Source organism: Cebus imitator, unplaced genomic scaffold, assembly GCF_001604975.1.
Source record: "Cebus imitator isolate Cc_AM_T3 unplaced genomic scaffold, Cebus_imitator-1.0 Scaffold92, whole genome shotgun sequence".
Classification (NCBI taxonomy): domain Eukaryota; kingdom Metazoa; phylum Chordata; class Mammalia; order Primates; family Cebidae; genus Cebus; species Cebus imitator.
Genome location: NW_016107407.1, coordinates 8096771 through 8114487, shown reverse-complemented (window position 1 = coordinate 8114487; position 17717 = coordinate 8096771). Strand labels below are relative to the sequence as shown.

At 35.6% G+C, this 17717-nt stretch overlaps 1 protein-coding gene across 5 annotated transcripts in view; it reads right to left on the bottom strand.

The window, feature by feature from the left end:
* Positions 1-322: 322 nt before the first annotated feature.
* MPP7 (membrane palmitoylated protein 7) overlaps positions 323-17717 on the bottom strand; it is a 241838-nt gene continuing 224443 nt past the window's right edge. For all 5 annotated transcript variants that reach the window (XM_017535464.2, XM_017535465.2, XM_037740952.1 and 2 more), the window contains 5 exons: positions 16432-16512; positions 6650-6743; positions 5486-5594; positions 3506-3649; positions 323-1370 (listed from right to left, as the gene is read on the bottom strand). In XM_017535464.2, coding sequence (XP_017390953.1) covers positions 1191-1370; positions 3506-3649; positions 5486-5594; positions 6650-6743; positions 16432-16512 — 608 coding nt within the window. In that variant the 3' untranslated portion in view covers positions 323-1190. The remainder of the gene's footprint in view (positions 1371-3505; positions 3650-5485; positions 5595-6649; positions 6744-16431; positions 16513-17717) is intronic.

The window sequence follows — 17717 nt, the reverse complement described above, 5'->3', positions numbered from 1 at the left end:
TTCTAGCATTTTGAACTATATAATTCACTTGCTGAAAATCAGTAGTATCAAAGAAAAGTGAGAGATCCCATCTAAATATGTACAATGTAAGAGTCTTTCTTAAACGTCTTTAACAATGGCAAGGTTAGGATGGTGTCTGGACAGTATTAAGAATCATTTTGATGACAAATAAATAATTAACATTACATGAAAAGTTTTCTAAAACATATCTTAGAGCAACTTAAAGAGAGGGTAATCTATTGCACATATATGAAAAATAATCTTTAATTTTTCTTTAATTGTATCAGTAACATGTAAAACATGTTTTACATGTTTTACATGTTTTAGAATAGAAATTCTTCTTCTAATTTATTGGGAAAATCCAAAAACAGCTAAAATAACATTTTGGGTGACTTCATAAATGGCTTCTGAGGATTTACAAATCAAAATATCCTTTGTAATCATTTCTTGCCACAAGACTCTACCATTGGTACTAATATTAATCCCACAAGGAAAGGCTTTTAGTTACTTATATAATAACTGTTAAAAGTCTACTTTCCCTTATTAAATATTTGTTGAGTCACTGACAGGTACTCAAAAGGACTTCTCAAGCTATACTATGGAGGCCATTCACTCAAGGTAAAATTTCAGTTACTCCTTTAAGAATGATTTTAAAATACACACACTGAACGTATTGCGAGCATGTAAGAAAAAGTCTGCACTTTTGGAGGATGCCTTACTGCCGGCCCAGCTAAATCTGTGATGATCCACAGGAAATAGCAAAGCTGTCCTGTCTGTCTGGAGCTGCTCATGGCTACTGAATTGATACCTTCAAGGGCTAACATTCAAACTTGACAGCAGCAGCCACACCTGAGACCAGCTGGAGCACTGAACTCCAATACATACTAAGCCTCTAGCCAGGTCTCTCTGAAAATCTCAGCCTCATCTTGGAGATAGAGCTGTATTAAAGACAGCCAGAAGGTTTGAGGTTTTGCTAAGAATACAGTACTGTGCACATTTTGATTGCAGATCTTATACTCACATATGGTATTTGAAATAAGGCTATAAAAAGATACAAACAAACCAGCATTCAACCTGAACCAAAATTGTACATCTATGACAGTGATATAGATTTTAAAATCTACTACCAAAGCAGTCACTGATTTCATCATACACTCTATAAAAAAGACAATTATGGAAATTTCTCTTAGTTATGAATGTAACCAGCTCACTGGTACCCAGTGGGTCTCTGTCTCTAATTTGTCAAAAGTTGTTTTGAGCTCATTGAATGCCACAGTGAGGTCATCATTTATTATGATTTTGTCAAAAAGATGACCATATTGACTTTCCATTATCTGTGCAGATTTAATCATTTCTTGAAAATCTTCTTCCTACGAAAGGAAGTATTAAAAAAATAATTGGTTAACCAGGACATTACCTCACTTCACATCAATGCAAACATTCTACAATTGGTTTACCTAATGCTGTTCTGTGTTCAGTCTTTCCCCTTAGCCAGAAATAAAAGTCATCCTCTTTAACCACAAGTGCTTCAGAAGCCATAATTTCTAATACTATTTCTCTGATTTGCTTGTAACAAAAAGCTACTCTGGCAAGAGTCAAAACTCCTGCCTTAACTGAATTGCAGGATAATGAGTCACTAACTCATCATTATGGGGACACATCAGTATTAAAATAGCTATTAGAGAAAAGAATTGTTTACTCTGATGTTTTGGCTGCATTATTTATGCTTATTCATAGGAAGGAATTTATAATATAAGCTCCTTTTTCAAAGTTGGACACATTTGTAAATGGATGATTACCATGTTTTTTGTTTTGATACAAAGTGTCACTTTGCCACCCAGGCTGGAGTGCAGTGGTGCAATCTCAGTTCACCACAACCTCTGCCTCACTGGTTAAAGCAATTCTCCTGCCTCAGCCTCCTGAGTAGCTGGGATGACACATGACACCCACAGGCACATGACACCACACCTGGCTAATTGTTGTATTTTTAGTAGAGACGGGGTTTCTCCATGTTGGCCAGGCTGGTCTGGAACTCCTGACCTCAAGTGATCCACCTGCCTCAGCCTCCCAAAGTGCTGGGATTACAGGCGTGAGCCACCATGCCCAGCCAATTACCATGTTCTTTCTATGCCTCATTAGAAGTGTTTCAGGAGCCTTCGTGTCTCACATTTTTAAGGCCAGGAAGTATTTTAGTTGGCTATATAACATAAATGTAAGAGAACCAAATCCTATTCTTATCTTCATCGAAAAACCTTTAAAATGTCTAAATAGTACAATAAATCTTTATGGTGCAACATGCTGAAATAATTTGAGTCTGCATTTCATTGTCACATAAGATTTCACAATAACAGAAAATTTAATTTTAGTGTTGATCAAGAGTCTAAGTAACTAACATCATATGACAGTACCTACTCAGAACGGATATGTACTGTTGGCATGTAAAAAAAGGTATTTATCAAATATACTGGGAATCAGAAATGTGATCTGTATTTTGTAACCACAATGAACAGTTCATAAATTAATACAGACTAAAGTTAACGATGAGCTAATTAAGAGTGGGAAGAAAGAAATAAGCTTTTGACATTTAATCTCTTTGCTTTTGATTTTTGGTCCAGAGGTAGACTATATTATCTTAAGATTAAGAACAAAAACAATAAAAGGTCTTGCCAGAAGCCATTATATTCATGAATATACCACAATCATCATTTCCAATAACACTCATAGAAAATACAAATATTATTGCTGAATAATATTTGTCTACTTATCTTATACCCAAATAGTGATTTTCTTTTGCTGTGCTAAATGTAATTATTGACACAAGGAGACAAGCAAGGCAAATTATTAAATTTTTCATTTGGACTCTTAATGAGTAACAGTAACTGATGGTATTTTTAGCTTTAAAAATAAACTGCTCTGTAAATTAATTGGTCTAGATTTTATACAAATGTTTGGCCAACAGTAGTATAAAATTTATGCATAATAGCATACAAAATAGCTTTGAGTCAATTGAATATGAAGAACCATTCACCAAAGCACAAAAAGTGTAACTATTCAAAAGGTATGTACCTAAATACAATTCTTTGATTTTTTGATCTACTATACTCTTCCTGAATACTTGCAGCTGTATGTATGTTTTCATATATACAACTATATCTTATGTCTTATCTACTGCTTATATCTTATGCCCAAGCTTTTTGTGGTTGTTGTTGAGACGGTCTCACTCCGTTGCCCAGGCTGAAGTGCAGTGGTGTGATCTCAGCTCACTGCACTCTCAATCTCCTGGGCTCTTGTGATTGTCCCACCTCAGCCTCCCAAGTAGCTGGGAACACAGGTGTGCACCATCAGGCCTGGCTAATTTTTGTATTTTTTTGTAGAGATCGGGTTTCACCATGTTGGCCAGTCTTGAACTCTTGGTCTCAAGTGATCCTCCTGCCTCAGACTCCCACAGTGGTGGGATTGCAGGTGCCAGCCACCACACCTGGCCCCCGAGCACCATTATACTTACTGTGAAGGGCTTTGCAGCACTTTGGTCATCTCTGCTTGAGATAATCTTTGCATTTTTTCTTGTTTCTCTCAAACGCTCTATTGATGGAGGCTTTATAAATATCACATAGGGCTTAAATTCTAGTGTCCTTAAATGCTTCACTGTCTACAGGGAAGAAAAGATAGTTTTCTCACATTTCTCCATAGCATAATGAATTATTGAATTTTCTTTCTAAGGAGAAAATTCCTTGAAATTATTCTTTAATTAAGATCAGTAGTCCTTTCAATATATTATTATTCAATTAACTTTTGACAATTAAATGTAATAAACACCTATGTAAAAAGCTGAGGAATGTAACAGCATTTAAAAATGTTCTGAAATATATCATAATTAACATTAAACAGAAGTGGCTAAAAATATCACAAAACTGGTTTTTAGATCAAATACCCCAAAGGTGTGATGAGTTAAATAAACTTCTGTCCATGAACGTCTTCCAACCATCCCTTAAAAGCCCCTTCCTGATTTCAGGCAAGAGTCCTCCTCTTTCACCCTATCCTACAGAGTGCCCTACAAGGGCAGCCTCCTGCTCTCTCTGAAGCCTGTCCACATTGCTTCATCAAATAGTTGATGTTCTATACTCTATGCTTCTGGGGACCCATCAATAATCAAGGGTGAGAGCTGAAAGTTATCTTTGACGAGCTGAAACTACACTGTGGAAGTCTGAGAGCAACTGTACCTGGGACACCAGCAGAGAGGCTCGGCCTAAGCAGGACTGTCCCATTCACTGCTGGTGCCTAATATGGTTTGGATCTATGTCCATACCCAAATCTCATGTTGAAATGTAATCTCCACCGCAGGAGGTGCAGCCTGGTGGGAGGTGACTGGATCACAGGGGCAGTTTCTTACGGTTTAACACCATTCCCCTTGGTGCTGTCATTGCAATAGTCAGTTTTTGTGAGATCTGGTTGCTTAAAAGTATGTGGCATCTCCCTCCTCTCTCTCTTCCTCCTGCACTAGCCATGTGAAGTGCTCACTCCTCCTTTCCCTTCCGCCATGATTGTAAGTTTCCTGAGGCCTCTCCAGCATCATGCTTTCTGTACAGTCCGCAGAACCATGAGCCAATTAAACATCTTTTTTAAAAAAATTAATTACCCAGTCTCAGGTATTTCTTTATAGCAATGCAATAATGGACTAACATAGGGCCCAAGTCAGGAGGCAGCCTCCCTGATAATTGTTGAAACCCTCTTACTGCAGATTCATCTTCCTTTAGAGGTGCAAAGGGCTTCTGCAGGTCATTCTAGCATTTGGAGGTTCTGCACCGCAGAGTGCAGCCATCAGAGGAAAGAGAAACCATCGTCCCTGGGGAATGAGGAAAATGCTGTGGGCTGGGAATCTGCTGGAGGATATATGGTTTGATAGGGAATTGAATGGCTTCATAACTGACATTCTCAGTTCAGAATGTTCGTAATGGAGTGCCCAGGATGACAGGTGCAGATCTGGCAGTTTCAATGGGGCTTTCATTCAGTACAATTCCTGTAAAACGCCCTTCAGTTCTAGTGCGGGGTATTTGCTAGGATATATACAGAACTGAAGTAAAAGACTTGGAGCCAAAATATCTGTTTTTAAAAATTATAGACACTGATGCTAATACATAACACATAAGAATGCATTATGCATGTCACAATGTGATATATTTTTTAAAAATATAGAATATATAGAAATATCTAAGAGCTGCTTTACTTGACAAAAACTGAATATAAATAGGTGTTACAAACACAGGTCTTGGAGCTTCCTCCACTTCTCTTTTCTAATATTATGAGCTTTTCTTTTTTTCCACCAAAGATGTCTCAAATTACATTTAAATGCTTTTGCCATCTCAGAAAAGCCACATATATGCCAAAAGCGAGTTGACTTCATATGTATTTCATATTGAAATGCTCACATGAGGTGCTGTAGATGACATGGGTCAGAAGGATATTGAATAGTTCATTGTTTACTTACATGAGGCTGAACATCCAACAAACAAACTTTGTTTTTAGCGAGGACAGACCGAACTGAGTCTATACTTGTGCCATAGTAGTTGTTTTTATATTCTCCATATTCAATAAACCTGTAAAAAATTAGATGCATCAGAATCGTTTGTGAATTTAAAATGATTCTAGGTGGCAAGATAAAATTCATACGTAAAAGTCGTTTCTGCTGAACATGTAATTTTTTAAAACTATGTTTAATAAAATAAACAGAGCCATGTATTTCAAAATGTCAATTTTTAAAAAATATTTTATTTTACATTTTCAAATCAGTAACACTTGCTTAAATTACACTTAAGCAGAAAAAAAGTACTTTAGTCTAGTAGGGCTCTAATGTTTTCCATCACCGCCCCCCAACACTTTTTTCAGAACTAATGCAGTGCAATAAAATGGTGAATAAGCCAAACAACAGAAACTACTGGAATTTCATTGCATGCTACAGACTAACCCAGCCCAGCTTCACAACTAGAGGCACTGGGTGGTGGCTAATGGAGCCAGGGCAGCCGATCATGTGCTATAAAAACACAGTCACTGCGCCAAATATGAAAAAAGCATTTCGATGTTTCAATAAAAATCCACAATCCTACATTAAAACACGTATTGCTTCTGATAGCCTAAAATATTCATGCCTCAGCAGATGGAAAACCTGGGTGGGGGGAATGGGGTGGGCTTGGAGCTTGCTAGAGGAGATGGCACCAGCAAGTTAATTACCATCATTTCAATTTTTAGAAGAGCCAATGAGAGAATGAGATGCAGGTGTGGAAGCAGATGCTGAAACTAGTGATATACTACATAGTTGTTCATTAATTTTTGAAGTAAAATTCTATCCAAATTGTATGTTAAAATTCAATTAGTGGGCTGGAAGGAGGTCAGAATAAGATACTTGCAACCTTCCGTCATTCTGCAAAATAATGTCTACATATTTTATAGAAATGAAGCAAATCCAGGTTACTAAAAAATTAGAGGTGAAGATTAATAATAATTACCAACCAAATTACCTTTTCATCTGTTTCAAATATTATTATAATAATTAAAATACATTTCAAATGGAGGGGAACTCTCAGTTGTCTAAAACTGAACAGGCATGTGCTTATAAAAAACAGTCACATAAAAATTCTCAAAAATGTCCACATACTTGTTATTTTGTACATCTGTCTCAAACAAATGCTTGGAAATGAAAATGTATTCAACGCCATCACTCTCCTGGCTTCTTTTTGCTCTGGTAGTATCTGTGATTTAATGAAAAGGAGTTTAGAAAAGCCCATATCAGCCACCTTAAGGAAAATATTAAAAAAAGAAATCAAGTGTATTTAGTTTTTTCAACAGGGTTTAAAAATCTGTTTAAAAAGCGAATTAGCTAATAAAATATAGTAAGCTGTTATAAATCCAGATTTTCCACTGTTATTAAAATTATATTGACTTGAAGATGGATAAAAAAGTTAATTGCATTGTATGTCTGTGCTATTATTTGCTATTTTGCAGGCTCTCTAACCTGATACAAGAATGATATTTAAACTTGTGAGGAAAAAAACCTTTCTTTTGCAAATAGTATGCTTATTATCTTTATTGATCTTTATTCATTAAAGCAAATCTATTAACCACTAAGTTGTCAGGAAAACTCTGAAATTTGTTTGACTCTCTGCCTTTCATGAGACATAGTGGCTATGCCATCAAAGTTTTGTTTTACTAGCAAGTAAAGTTAAATACTTCTGTGTCCTATTCATTCCTCGTTTGCAAAGTTATAAATAGCATCATCTTAGAATTCTATTGAACTTCTAACCTTTCCGTAATCTTGCCTAATTATTTATTAATGAATCAAAATGGAGCAGAAAATATAGGATTCATTAAAAGGACAACAAGAACGAAGCCCAAGGCACTCCAGTGCTGACGTGGCAAATGTAAACCCACTACAAGCCATCCTTCCTGCAGATCCCAACTAAAACTATGGATGCCAATAAACTCTCTGAACATTTTGAAAATAAGTAAAGCAGGTAGACTGTAGAGGGGAGTAAAACTGCATGGGGAGAAGTTTGACTTTGTTTTCCCCTTAGCTTTGCCCCAAGGGTGGGAATCCTTCACAGAGCAGCATGGTAGAATTTGCAGCTAAACACCAATAGAAGCCCTAATGTTTTGGCTCAAAGAACCAGGAAGAAAAAAAGTCCCCGTGGTTTGAAAAGTGTGGAGGAAATCCAGGAGAGGAGAGAGTTGAAGAAGAAAATACTTTAATTCTGTGTATGAGTCAACAATAGTCTAAGAATCGCATCTGTGCTATATACATGCAGTTCAAATTCAAACCATCATGGCAAAGGCCTTATGAAGTGAACTGAGAATGGAATGTCCAGGTCTCAGCCTAAGCCCTGAATAACAGTAGCACAAAACATATCTAAGTTAATGAAGAAAAGTCTTAAAGAACTGAGCTGAGATCTGAACCATGCACACAAGTCTTAGACTAATCCTTGCACCAAAACAGACGCAAATCAATATAACAAAAGTAAATGAGATAAAAGAAGCTGACAGCTAAAATAAAAATACCAATTCTCCAGAATATTGTAACAGAACCTAGTATTAATATATTATATTCACAATGTCCAAAATGCAATCTGAAATCATTTAACATGAGAAAAAAAAAAAAAAAAAAAAAGACCAATTTTTAAGGGGAAAGATAACAGATGGCAACTCTGAATGACCTAGAAGTTAGATTAGACAAAGGCTTTAAAGCAGGTACCATAACTATGCTTGAAAAGGTAAAGGAAAATATACTTGAATCGAACAAAAATATAAATTCTTAGCAGAGGAACAGAAACTATAAAGAAAAAACAAATAGAAATTGTAGAACTGAAAAATAAAAATAATGGGCAACATATCACTAGGTGGGCCCAGTAACAGAATGACAGAAAGAAAAGCCGGTGAACTTGAAGACAGAGTGATAAAATTATAACTGAACAACAACAACAACAAATAGATTTTAAAAATACAGATAGAACTCCAGGGACCTATGAGAAAACATGCATGTCATGGGAGTGCTGGAAGGAAAGGAAGAAAGAGATTAGGCCAGAAAAATATGTTTGGTGAAAGACATAAACTTATAGATTTCAGTAGCTCAGCAAATCCCAAACAGGATACACTCAGAAGAAAATATTATGCCTAGACATATTATAATCAAACTATTAAAAGCCAAAGATAAATAAAAAAATCTCAAAGCAGCTAGGAAAAAACACCTAACACATAAGTGAATAATGATTTAAACTGTCACAGATATGTTAACATAAATCATAAGAATAAGAAATCAATGAAATATCTTTAAAGCACTGAAGGAAAAGACTTAATCAAAATGGGTTTCAAGAATAAAGGCAAAATAAAGACCTCCTCAGATGAAGAGAAACTAATAGAATTCCCCAGCAGACTGTTCTAAAAGAAACAATCAAGGAAGTTCTTTAGGCTGAAGAGAAATGATAAGAAAGAAATTTCTATTTTCAGGAATGAGGAAAAACAAATAGCTGTGTAAATGTAAAAGTCTACTTTTTTCCTCTTAGGTTCATTAAGACATATATGACCATTTTAAAGACAAGTTATAATATTATCTGATAGAGTTTTCAATGTATGCAAATGTAATACACTTGACACCTAAAACAAAAAGATAAGGCTGGGGTAAAGGGTCTTAAATGGTTGCCAGGTTTCTGTATTTTATGTGAGATAACACCAAGTTAAACTCCAAGCAGATTACAAATGGTTACATATACATACTTTAATATTTAGAACAACCAGTAAAAAACTAATGCAGAGATACCACCAGAGAGTCAATGGGTAGATTAAAATGGAAACTAAAAAGGACTCAATCCAAAAGAAGGCAGAAAAGGAAGACAAACACAATAAAATACAGATGAGACAAACGGAAAACAAATAAGAAAATAGTACCTTAAATTTAATCATTTCCATAATTTTATATATATTTATATATATATATATTTACTATATATATCAAAGGTTGGCTTTATATATATAAATTTACTTATATATAACATATACATTTAAACATATTTATATATAAATATAAATGATAAATATAAATATATATAATACATATATATACCAAAGGTTGACTTAACATTAGAAAAGCAGAATTCATAAAATTAAGAGATTAACGGCAGCCAACACAATCATCTCAATGTATGCAAAGAAAGCATTTTTAAAAACTTCAACAGCATTCACAATAGTCTCAGCAAAGTAGGAGTAACAGTAATGTCCTCAAACTGATAAAGGACCTCAATGAGCCAACATTATATTAATGGTAAAAGATGGAGCTGTTTTCCCCTGAGATCAGGAGTGAGGCAAGTGTGCTAAATAACAACATGAAAACTAAGCTTGAAATGGGTCAAGATCTACATGTAAAACCTAAAACTGTGAAACTTCCAGAAGACTACAGAATTTCTTTGCAACCTTGAGATAGCAAAGAACTTTTACATAGAACAGAAACATTATAAAACATAAAAGTAAAATTGATAAATTAGATTTCATCAAAATTAAACACTTTTGCTTTTTAAAAGACACCATTAAAAAAAAAATGAAAAGGCCAGTCACAGACTGGAAGAAAATATGTGTAAAACATTTATTAGATGAAGAACAGGTATCCAAGAGTAGAACTCTCAAAACTCAGTAATTAGACAAACAATCCACTTTTTAAAAATAGGCCAGACATGGTGGCCCACACCTATAATCCCAGCACTTTGGGAGGCTGAGGCAGGTGATCACTTGAGGCCAGGAGTTCAAAACCAATCTGGCCAACATAGTGAAGCCCCATCTCTACTATAAATATAAAAATTAGCTGGGCATGGTGGCACGCACCTGTAATCCCAGCTACTTGAACCCAGGAGGTGGAAGTTGGAGTGACCCAAATCACACCACTGCACTTTAGCCGGAGCAGCAGAGCAAGACTCTGTCTCAAAAAAAAAAATGGTCAAAACATTTAAACACACACTCTACCAAAGAAGATATATAAATGCCTGAATTCATAAAATCGGGAGTCCCCAACCCCCAAGCTACACTGGTCTGTGGCCTGTTAGGAACCAGGCCACACAGAAGGTGAGCAGCAGGTGGGCAAGGGAGTGTTACCAGCTGAGCTCCACCCCCTTATGGCCCTGGTTTCCCATAAGACCACGAACCCAATTGTGAACTGCATGTGCGAGGGACCTAGATTACGCCCTCCTTATGAGAATCTAATGCCTGATGATTTGAGGTGGAACAGTGTCAGTCTGACCCCATCCCCTCCTGTCCTGTCTGTGGAAAAACTGGCTTTCATGAAACTGCTCCCTGGAGCCAAAAAGGTTGGGGACTGCTGCATAAAATTATGCTAGTCATTAGTTAATACAAACTGAAGTATGAGATACCACTACGTACTTATGGTGACAAAAATTTAGAAGACTGACTACACCAGGTGTTGGCAAAAATGTGGAGCACCCAGAGCTCACATGTGCTACTAGTGGTTTGTAAGATGGTATAACCACTTTGGAAATCGGTTTAGTAGTTTCTTAACAAATTAAACCACACGGCCTTGTCATTCCCCTCCTACTTATTTGGCCAAAGAGAAATAAAAACATATATGCATCAAAAGACTTGTATAAAAACCTTGTAATGACTTTATTTATGATAGCCAAAAATGGGGGTAGAGGGAAAATCCCCTAAATATTCATCAACAGGTACATGGATAGACAAATTGTGGTATTTCCATACAATGGAATGCTATTCAGCATGAAGAGGGATGAAAAGGAATGAATTACTGATCTAGGAAACAACAGGGGTGAATCTTACATTCATTATGCTAAGTGGAAAAAGTCTGGCAAAGAAAATAATGGATGCATACTGTGTAATCCTATTTAGATAACACACTAAATCATTTCAAATAATCAATAGTGACAGAATACAGATCAGTGGTTGCTTGGGAACAGGGTGGAAGGCTAGATTACCAAGGGCACAAGGAAAGTTTTTGAGATGGAAACATTCATTATGTTGGCTGTAGTGATGTTTTCGCATGTGTACGCAGATGCTAAAACTGATCTAATTGTGTATTTTAAATATATGCAGTTTATTCCAATTACATCTTGATGTTACAAAAAAGAATCTGAGAAGCGGGGCGGTGGGTGGCGGGGATGTAACATAATAGAAAATGTAATGGATAAAACTCAACTAATTTAAATTATATTCCAAAGTTTAATTCCCTTTTATTTAGTTAGCAAGAATATTTTAATACAATGTTTAGATCTCTTTAAACAGTTTTTAATACCTGCTCTGCAGGTAGCACACCAAGAGGTAGTGCTACTCTTTGAAATGAAATGTCATATGCTTTACAGGAACAGCATGAAGTACTGGTGCACTGTGTTCTAAACTGGTGCATTGTATTCTGTCATAAAGACTAAAGCTTTACAGCAGAAGAATACCCTACTGAGTGTATATAACACAGTTAATATCCAAGAACATGAGAGATATTAAAATTAGTATAATGCCCTGCTTTGGAGTTTAGGCTTAATGGTCATTTATTACTTAATCAGTTTTGTTGTTGCTATTTGCTAGTGTTCCTTCAGCAAATAGTTGGCCTAAGTAAAAAGTATTGCTGAAAATCAAAATTGAGAATTTCTGTGCATTGATTTCTTTCTTATGGACAGAGAAAAGATTGTCTTTATTCAATTATGATGGCGGGACATTTTGGTTGAAAATCTGCAACACATGGTTGAAAGATTACTTCCCTGATACATGGCATCCCACAGCAGGGTTAAAATATTTTTAGAACCACATCAAGTGGTAATTGAACAAGACATTGATGACATCACCAAATGCATTTGTGTCTACAACCAAATTGTTTGCTTATCATGATCAACCTGAATTACCCAGGTCGGATGTTATTTTACTGATGAAGAATGTCAGAGCCTAATTATAATGAGTTTCATAGGAACCTCATGACCTCATTCACAATGAGGAATCCTGAATAAGAGATCTGAAATTCTTATGAGAAGGAGACTCAAAGGGAAAGATGTGCACATTAACCACAAGGCAGGCACAACTTTGTCACAGCTCACTGAGTACCCAATGTGTTCCCAGATTAAAGCAAAATAGGAAACAAAATAGGAGCCCTTTCCCCACTTCCCCAAAATATCCCAAAATAGCTGTCCTGGGGAGATAGGGAAAAAAAAATTTTATCTATCTTTTTTTTTTTTTTTTTTTTTAGAACATGCAAGTGAGGTATCCTATGGACAAAGAAGTTTTCTAGAGTATGGATGCTTTAAAACCTACAAAAACACCAAAACTGCAATATCTGTCTTTCTGGGAACCACAGAAAGTGATTAATAGACGTGGGTGACTCAGAATGCCCAAATTCTAGACTATACAGATTTCGGAATCCATCAAGTATTTGATGTCTACTGCAATACTTTTTGTTACCTGTTTAATTTTAATGTAATGCACAAGAGACCCTTTTGACTGGTTGTATTAATAGTCATTCAGATTTACTTATGATAACCTATAGCCTTAAAACAATGTTGATGTTGCTTTTCAAGGAGGAAATTTCCCACAGGCTGGGCATAGTGGCTCACGTCTGAAATCCCAGCACTTTGAGGGGCTGAGGCAGGAGGATCATCTGAGGCCAGGAGTTTGAGATTAGATTAGCCTGGGCAAAGCAGTGAGACTTCATCTCTACAATCAATCAATCAATAAGAAACTTCCTACAGAGGAGCAAAAGGCAGAAAATGAGAGTTTCAGCCACCACTTTCTTGGAAAGCAACTTTGAATGTTTAATATTATTACATGGATAATTTTTAAAGACTTCATATAGCTCATTCAGCCATTTTAGCTCGAGTAATAACCTGATTTAGCATCCATTTAAATATATTTTTTTAATTAAGGTAATTACAAATTCACAAGTAGTTACAAAAGTAGTACAGAGAGGTCCCATGTAAAATCACTCAGCTTCCTCTTGAAATATTTACATAACTATAGCATTTTTAGAAAAACCAGAAAATCAGCAAACTACAGTTAATAAACTATTATTTCTTTTTAAGATTTAAGAGCCTGAGTATGATACAATAACTCATATATACACATAAAAGTGTATATAACTTCTTTACTTTTCACAGGTTTAACACCCCCGTGCAGCCAGCACTCTTAACAAGATGCAAAAAATTGCTAGCACTTCAGAATCACTTCTTGGGTTCTAACCCAACTCCCTGACATTTCTAAGAGCAGACATGAATGTTGCTTTTATTGCAATTATAAAAATGAAATCATACTGCCTCATTCATTCTCTTGGGTCTGCCTCCTTTTGTTTAACACATTTGTGGGATTCATTCTTACTGTTGCATGGAGTTGCAGATTGTTCTTTCTCATTGCATTACAGTATTCCATTGTATGCATGTACTATACTTCTCCATTCTACTTATTCAAGTGATAAGTATTGGGTAGTTTTCAGTTTTGAACTTTTATGAATGGCTAAGAATATCTCAGTACATGTCTTTTGGTGAACGTGTTTATGCATTTCCATTGGGTGTGCAGTAGGAGCAGAATTGCCAGGTCACAGGGTATGTGTTTGCTCAGCTTTAGTGGATACTGCAACTTAGTTTTCCAAAATGATTGTGTTAATTCACACTCCCACCAGCAATGTGCAGGAGTTCCTTTGGTCCATAATTTTTCTGGTGGATATGTAATACATGCTTTCAAAATCAAAATTATAGAAATAAACATCAAACAATACTGGTGGTATAATCAAAGCAATCATTTTACTCCAATCTTCAAGACTCTGCCCAAAGTATTTTACAAAGCAAAACTATCTGAAATTCTAAAATTACTCTTAAAATATATTCTAATTTATTAAATCACCTTGGCTTGATGCTGTATTTTCCAAACATGTCTGACATCAGGAATCATCTGCTATAAAGACAGATACTTGGGCATATCTTTTTATAGAACTCCAAGAGATTCTTATCATCAGGCAAGCCTGTGAAACATTGCTATATGAAGATCTTTTGACATTAACATCTATCTAAAAGTAAATCAGAGTAAAAAATAACTTTGGGGATTTCTTTGGAGAATCCCAGCCCCACAACCTTTCTAGAATATTGTCAACTTCTATAACAACTTCAGAGGCAAGCATTTAAACAGCTGGGTAAATTGAGACTAAAATGCCTTGCCCTAGGTCCTTCCATAATACCACATCTATCACAGAGAGTTAGTAGGATAGATTGCCTTATGGATATTTCACATCTTCAAAAGAAATCCTTTTGACTACTTACTGAAATACAACCAGGAGAGTCTGTAGTTTTAAAGGATAGCTAGTGTCATATAAGAGGAAGAACATAGGAACTGACAAAGAAAAACAAAAAAACCTGGCTTCAAATCCAAGTGCACCTATCATCTATGGAACTCACGTCAACACATCCTTTCTATCTCAATCTTCTTCGCTGTGAAATAGAGATAATATCAACCATCTTATACTTTGCTGGGAAAGCTACAAAATTAAGAAAAACCAAGGAGAAGAATACACAGTAGGAAGTTTAAAAATTTGTTTTTTTTCTTTGTAATCTGTTTTTGCATCTTCTACGTCTCATATAATTGTTCATTTGTAAGCTTAAAAATTATTTTGTAAAATTTTCTAACACCTTGTATATTGTAATTCAGTTTTTGTAAGAGAAGTGAATAATTACAGGAAAAAAATAAGAAACTGTCTAGTTCCACATTTTCCTTTACTTTCATCTTGGTAATGTGTGGTAGAAAGTAGCAGTCCTATAACTTATGTCTGAAAATGATTACAAACAATAATTTGGAAAATGTAGTATAAAGAAGGAAGTTGAGGTCATAGAAAACTATAATTTTAAAATAAAGCTGAACTCTTCCAAAACTAGAGAACGTCGCTAAGGGCAATATACAAGCAATTTTTTTAAAACAGTACTAAAACCACTTGAAAAAGCCAACATTTCAATTTAGGCTTTTAGACAGCTTTCTAATATCAACATATTAAGTAGTCAAATGGCATTTATTCTGCAGATCAAAATGTTTCAAGCATCACATTTTATTTGTAAGAATGCCTATGAAAACCAGTTTTATAAAAATAAATCTAATTCTGTGTACTGAAAAGAAACTTACCATATTTAAACTATACAGCCATGAAAGGCCCATTTAACACTATCTGCCAATTACTGCATATAAAAAGTAATTAAGAAAGACTTATAAGTCTCCTTCAACTCTCTATCATTTGATTCTTCTAATCTTAAAGCTGGTGAAAAACTCTGGAAAACATTAGCGCTTATTTTAGAAAACAATTGTTAGACTTTTCTTTAGAAGAAAATTTGTAAGTAGCAATTTGATGTCATGTGTGTACTAAAATTCACCATACAAACCTAGGAGTAGGAAAGCTGTGATTAACAAATATTCTGCCAAAAATCTGTGTAATTTAGGGCACATTTTTAACAACTTTTGCCTTGGTTTCCTCCTCTGTAACATGGGGATAACGTCACTGTATTCTTCTTCGTGTAGCTAGGAGGTCTAGATGAGTGAGTGCTCAGACAGTGCTTGGAAAGCGTTACTCAATCGTTATTATTAATGAATAAGAAAAGAAAATAGTTACAAAGAATGAAGAAGATCTACTATTTGATAGCACAACAGGGTCACTATAGTCAATAATAACTTAATTGTATATTTTTTAAGATATTGAGTGTAATTGGATTGTTTGTAACTCAAAGGATAAATGCTTGAGGGGATGGATGCTGCATTCTCCATGATGTGCTTATTTCAGCATTTCATGCCCATATCAAACATCTCATGTACCCCATAAATATATACACTTACTATGTACCCATAATAATTTAAAAAATAATTTAAAAAAATTGTTTTAATTATCGTAAGTGTAGTCATGGGAACACTAAATAGCGCAGAACTCACGGGGCACTGTCACGCCATAGTGCTGGGTGTCACTGATCAGCAGCTTTCGTTTCAGTTCATTCAGCCCTACTCCCACAGGACCTGAAAAACAGAGTAATGGAACTTCATTATCAAACAAAACACCACAAAAACATTTCTGTAACTGACATGAATCTCTAAGACAGATTGAAAACATGGATCCAGCTTTGTATTCTAAGTGAAGAGATTATTTCCAGTAACTTGGAGATAAGAAAACCCTAGATTTCTTTTGTTGCTTTTTTACTTTTTCCAATTGAAATCCTCACCTTTTCCTTAAAAAGGATTTATGTTTAAATGAGATATATTCAAGGGTATCTAAATATTACCAAATAATAAGCTGCCCACAAGATCCTAAAAAATATGTGCACCTAAGGAAATTAGATTGCACAATCCAGATAGTGATAATGTCAATTTTAAATGTTTTTAGGTCTTAGTCAAACAAAATCTTTCACCCTGACTTTATTTGAGATGCAAATTCAGTTTTGCATTTTACATATGCAAAACAATCAGCCACATTTACATGTGCTGAGACCTTTTCCTTTGCTATAGACTTCCTTAAGCATTTGAAAACTTGCATAGACCTTACACACTTAACTCAATGTATACACACTGAACACCTATAAGGAGCAAGGCATACAGTAGATTCTGTGGACAGCAAAAGATGATAAATGAACTCTGATCTTAAAGAAACTCACTGGTTAACTAAGAGTCTGGGGCCAGAAAAACAAAGAGCAGTTTCAAATACGAGTCTGAAATCAAAAGTTAGACAGGCATAAGTCTCCCCTTTCCAGTTGCTTTCCATCTAAAAGCTTCTTACAATGCTGCCATAAGGGTCCATGTAAGCATGGTGTGGTTCAGCGGGTGACACAAGCTACAGGACCACACTGCCCTCAGGTAGAGTCCCATCTCTTCCCATCTGCTATGCCCTCACCTGGTGACACTGAAAGGGAAAGTCAGGGCGTCATTAGATTTCATTTTCATTCTAAAAGTGTGTGCGTTCCCTCTCCTTCTTGGGCGGAATGAATAAGAACTGAGAGAGAACTTATGCACAGTGCCTAGCACAGCATCCAGGTACTTGACTGTTCACTGCCTTGCCTATGTCTTCTTCCACCCTGAGGAGGTCACAGGAGGCTTTGAAAGAATAAGGTTTTACACCATACAATGGAGAACATGCAGGTGTAAAGAGAAGTAGGGTGGGCATCCCAGGTGGAGGGAAAAGGATAGGCAAAGACAAAGAGGAGGAAGTTAGTGACTGTGCCGTTCTTGCT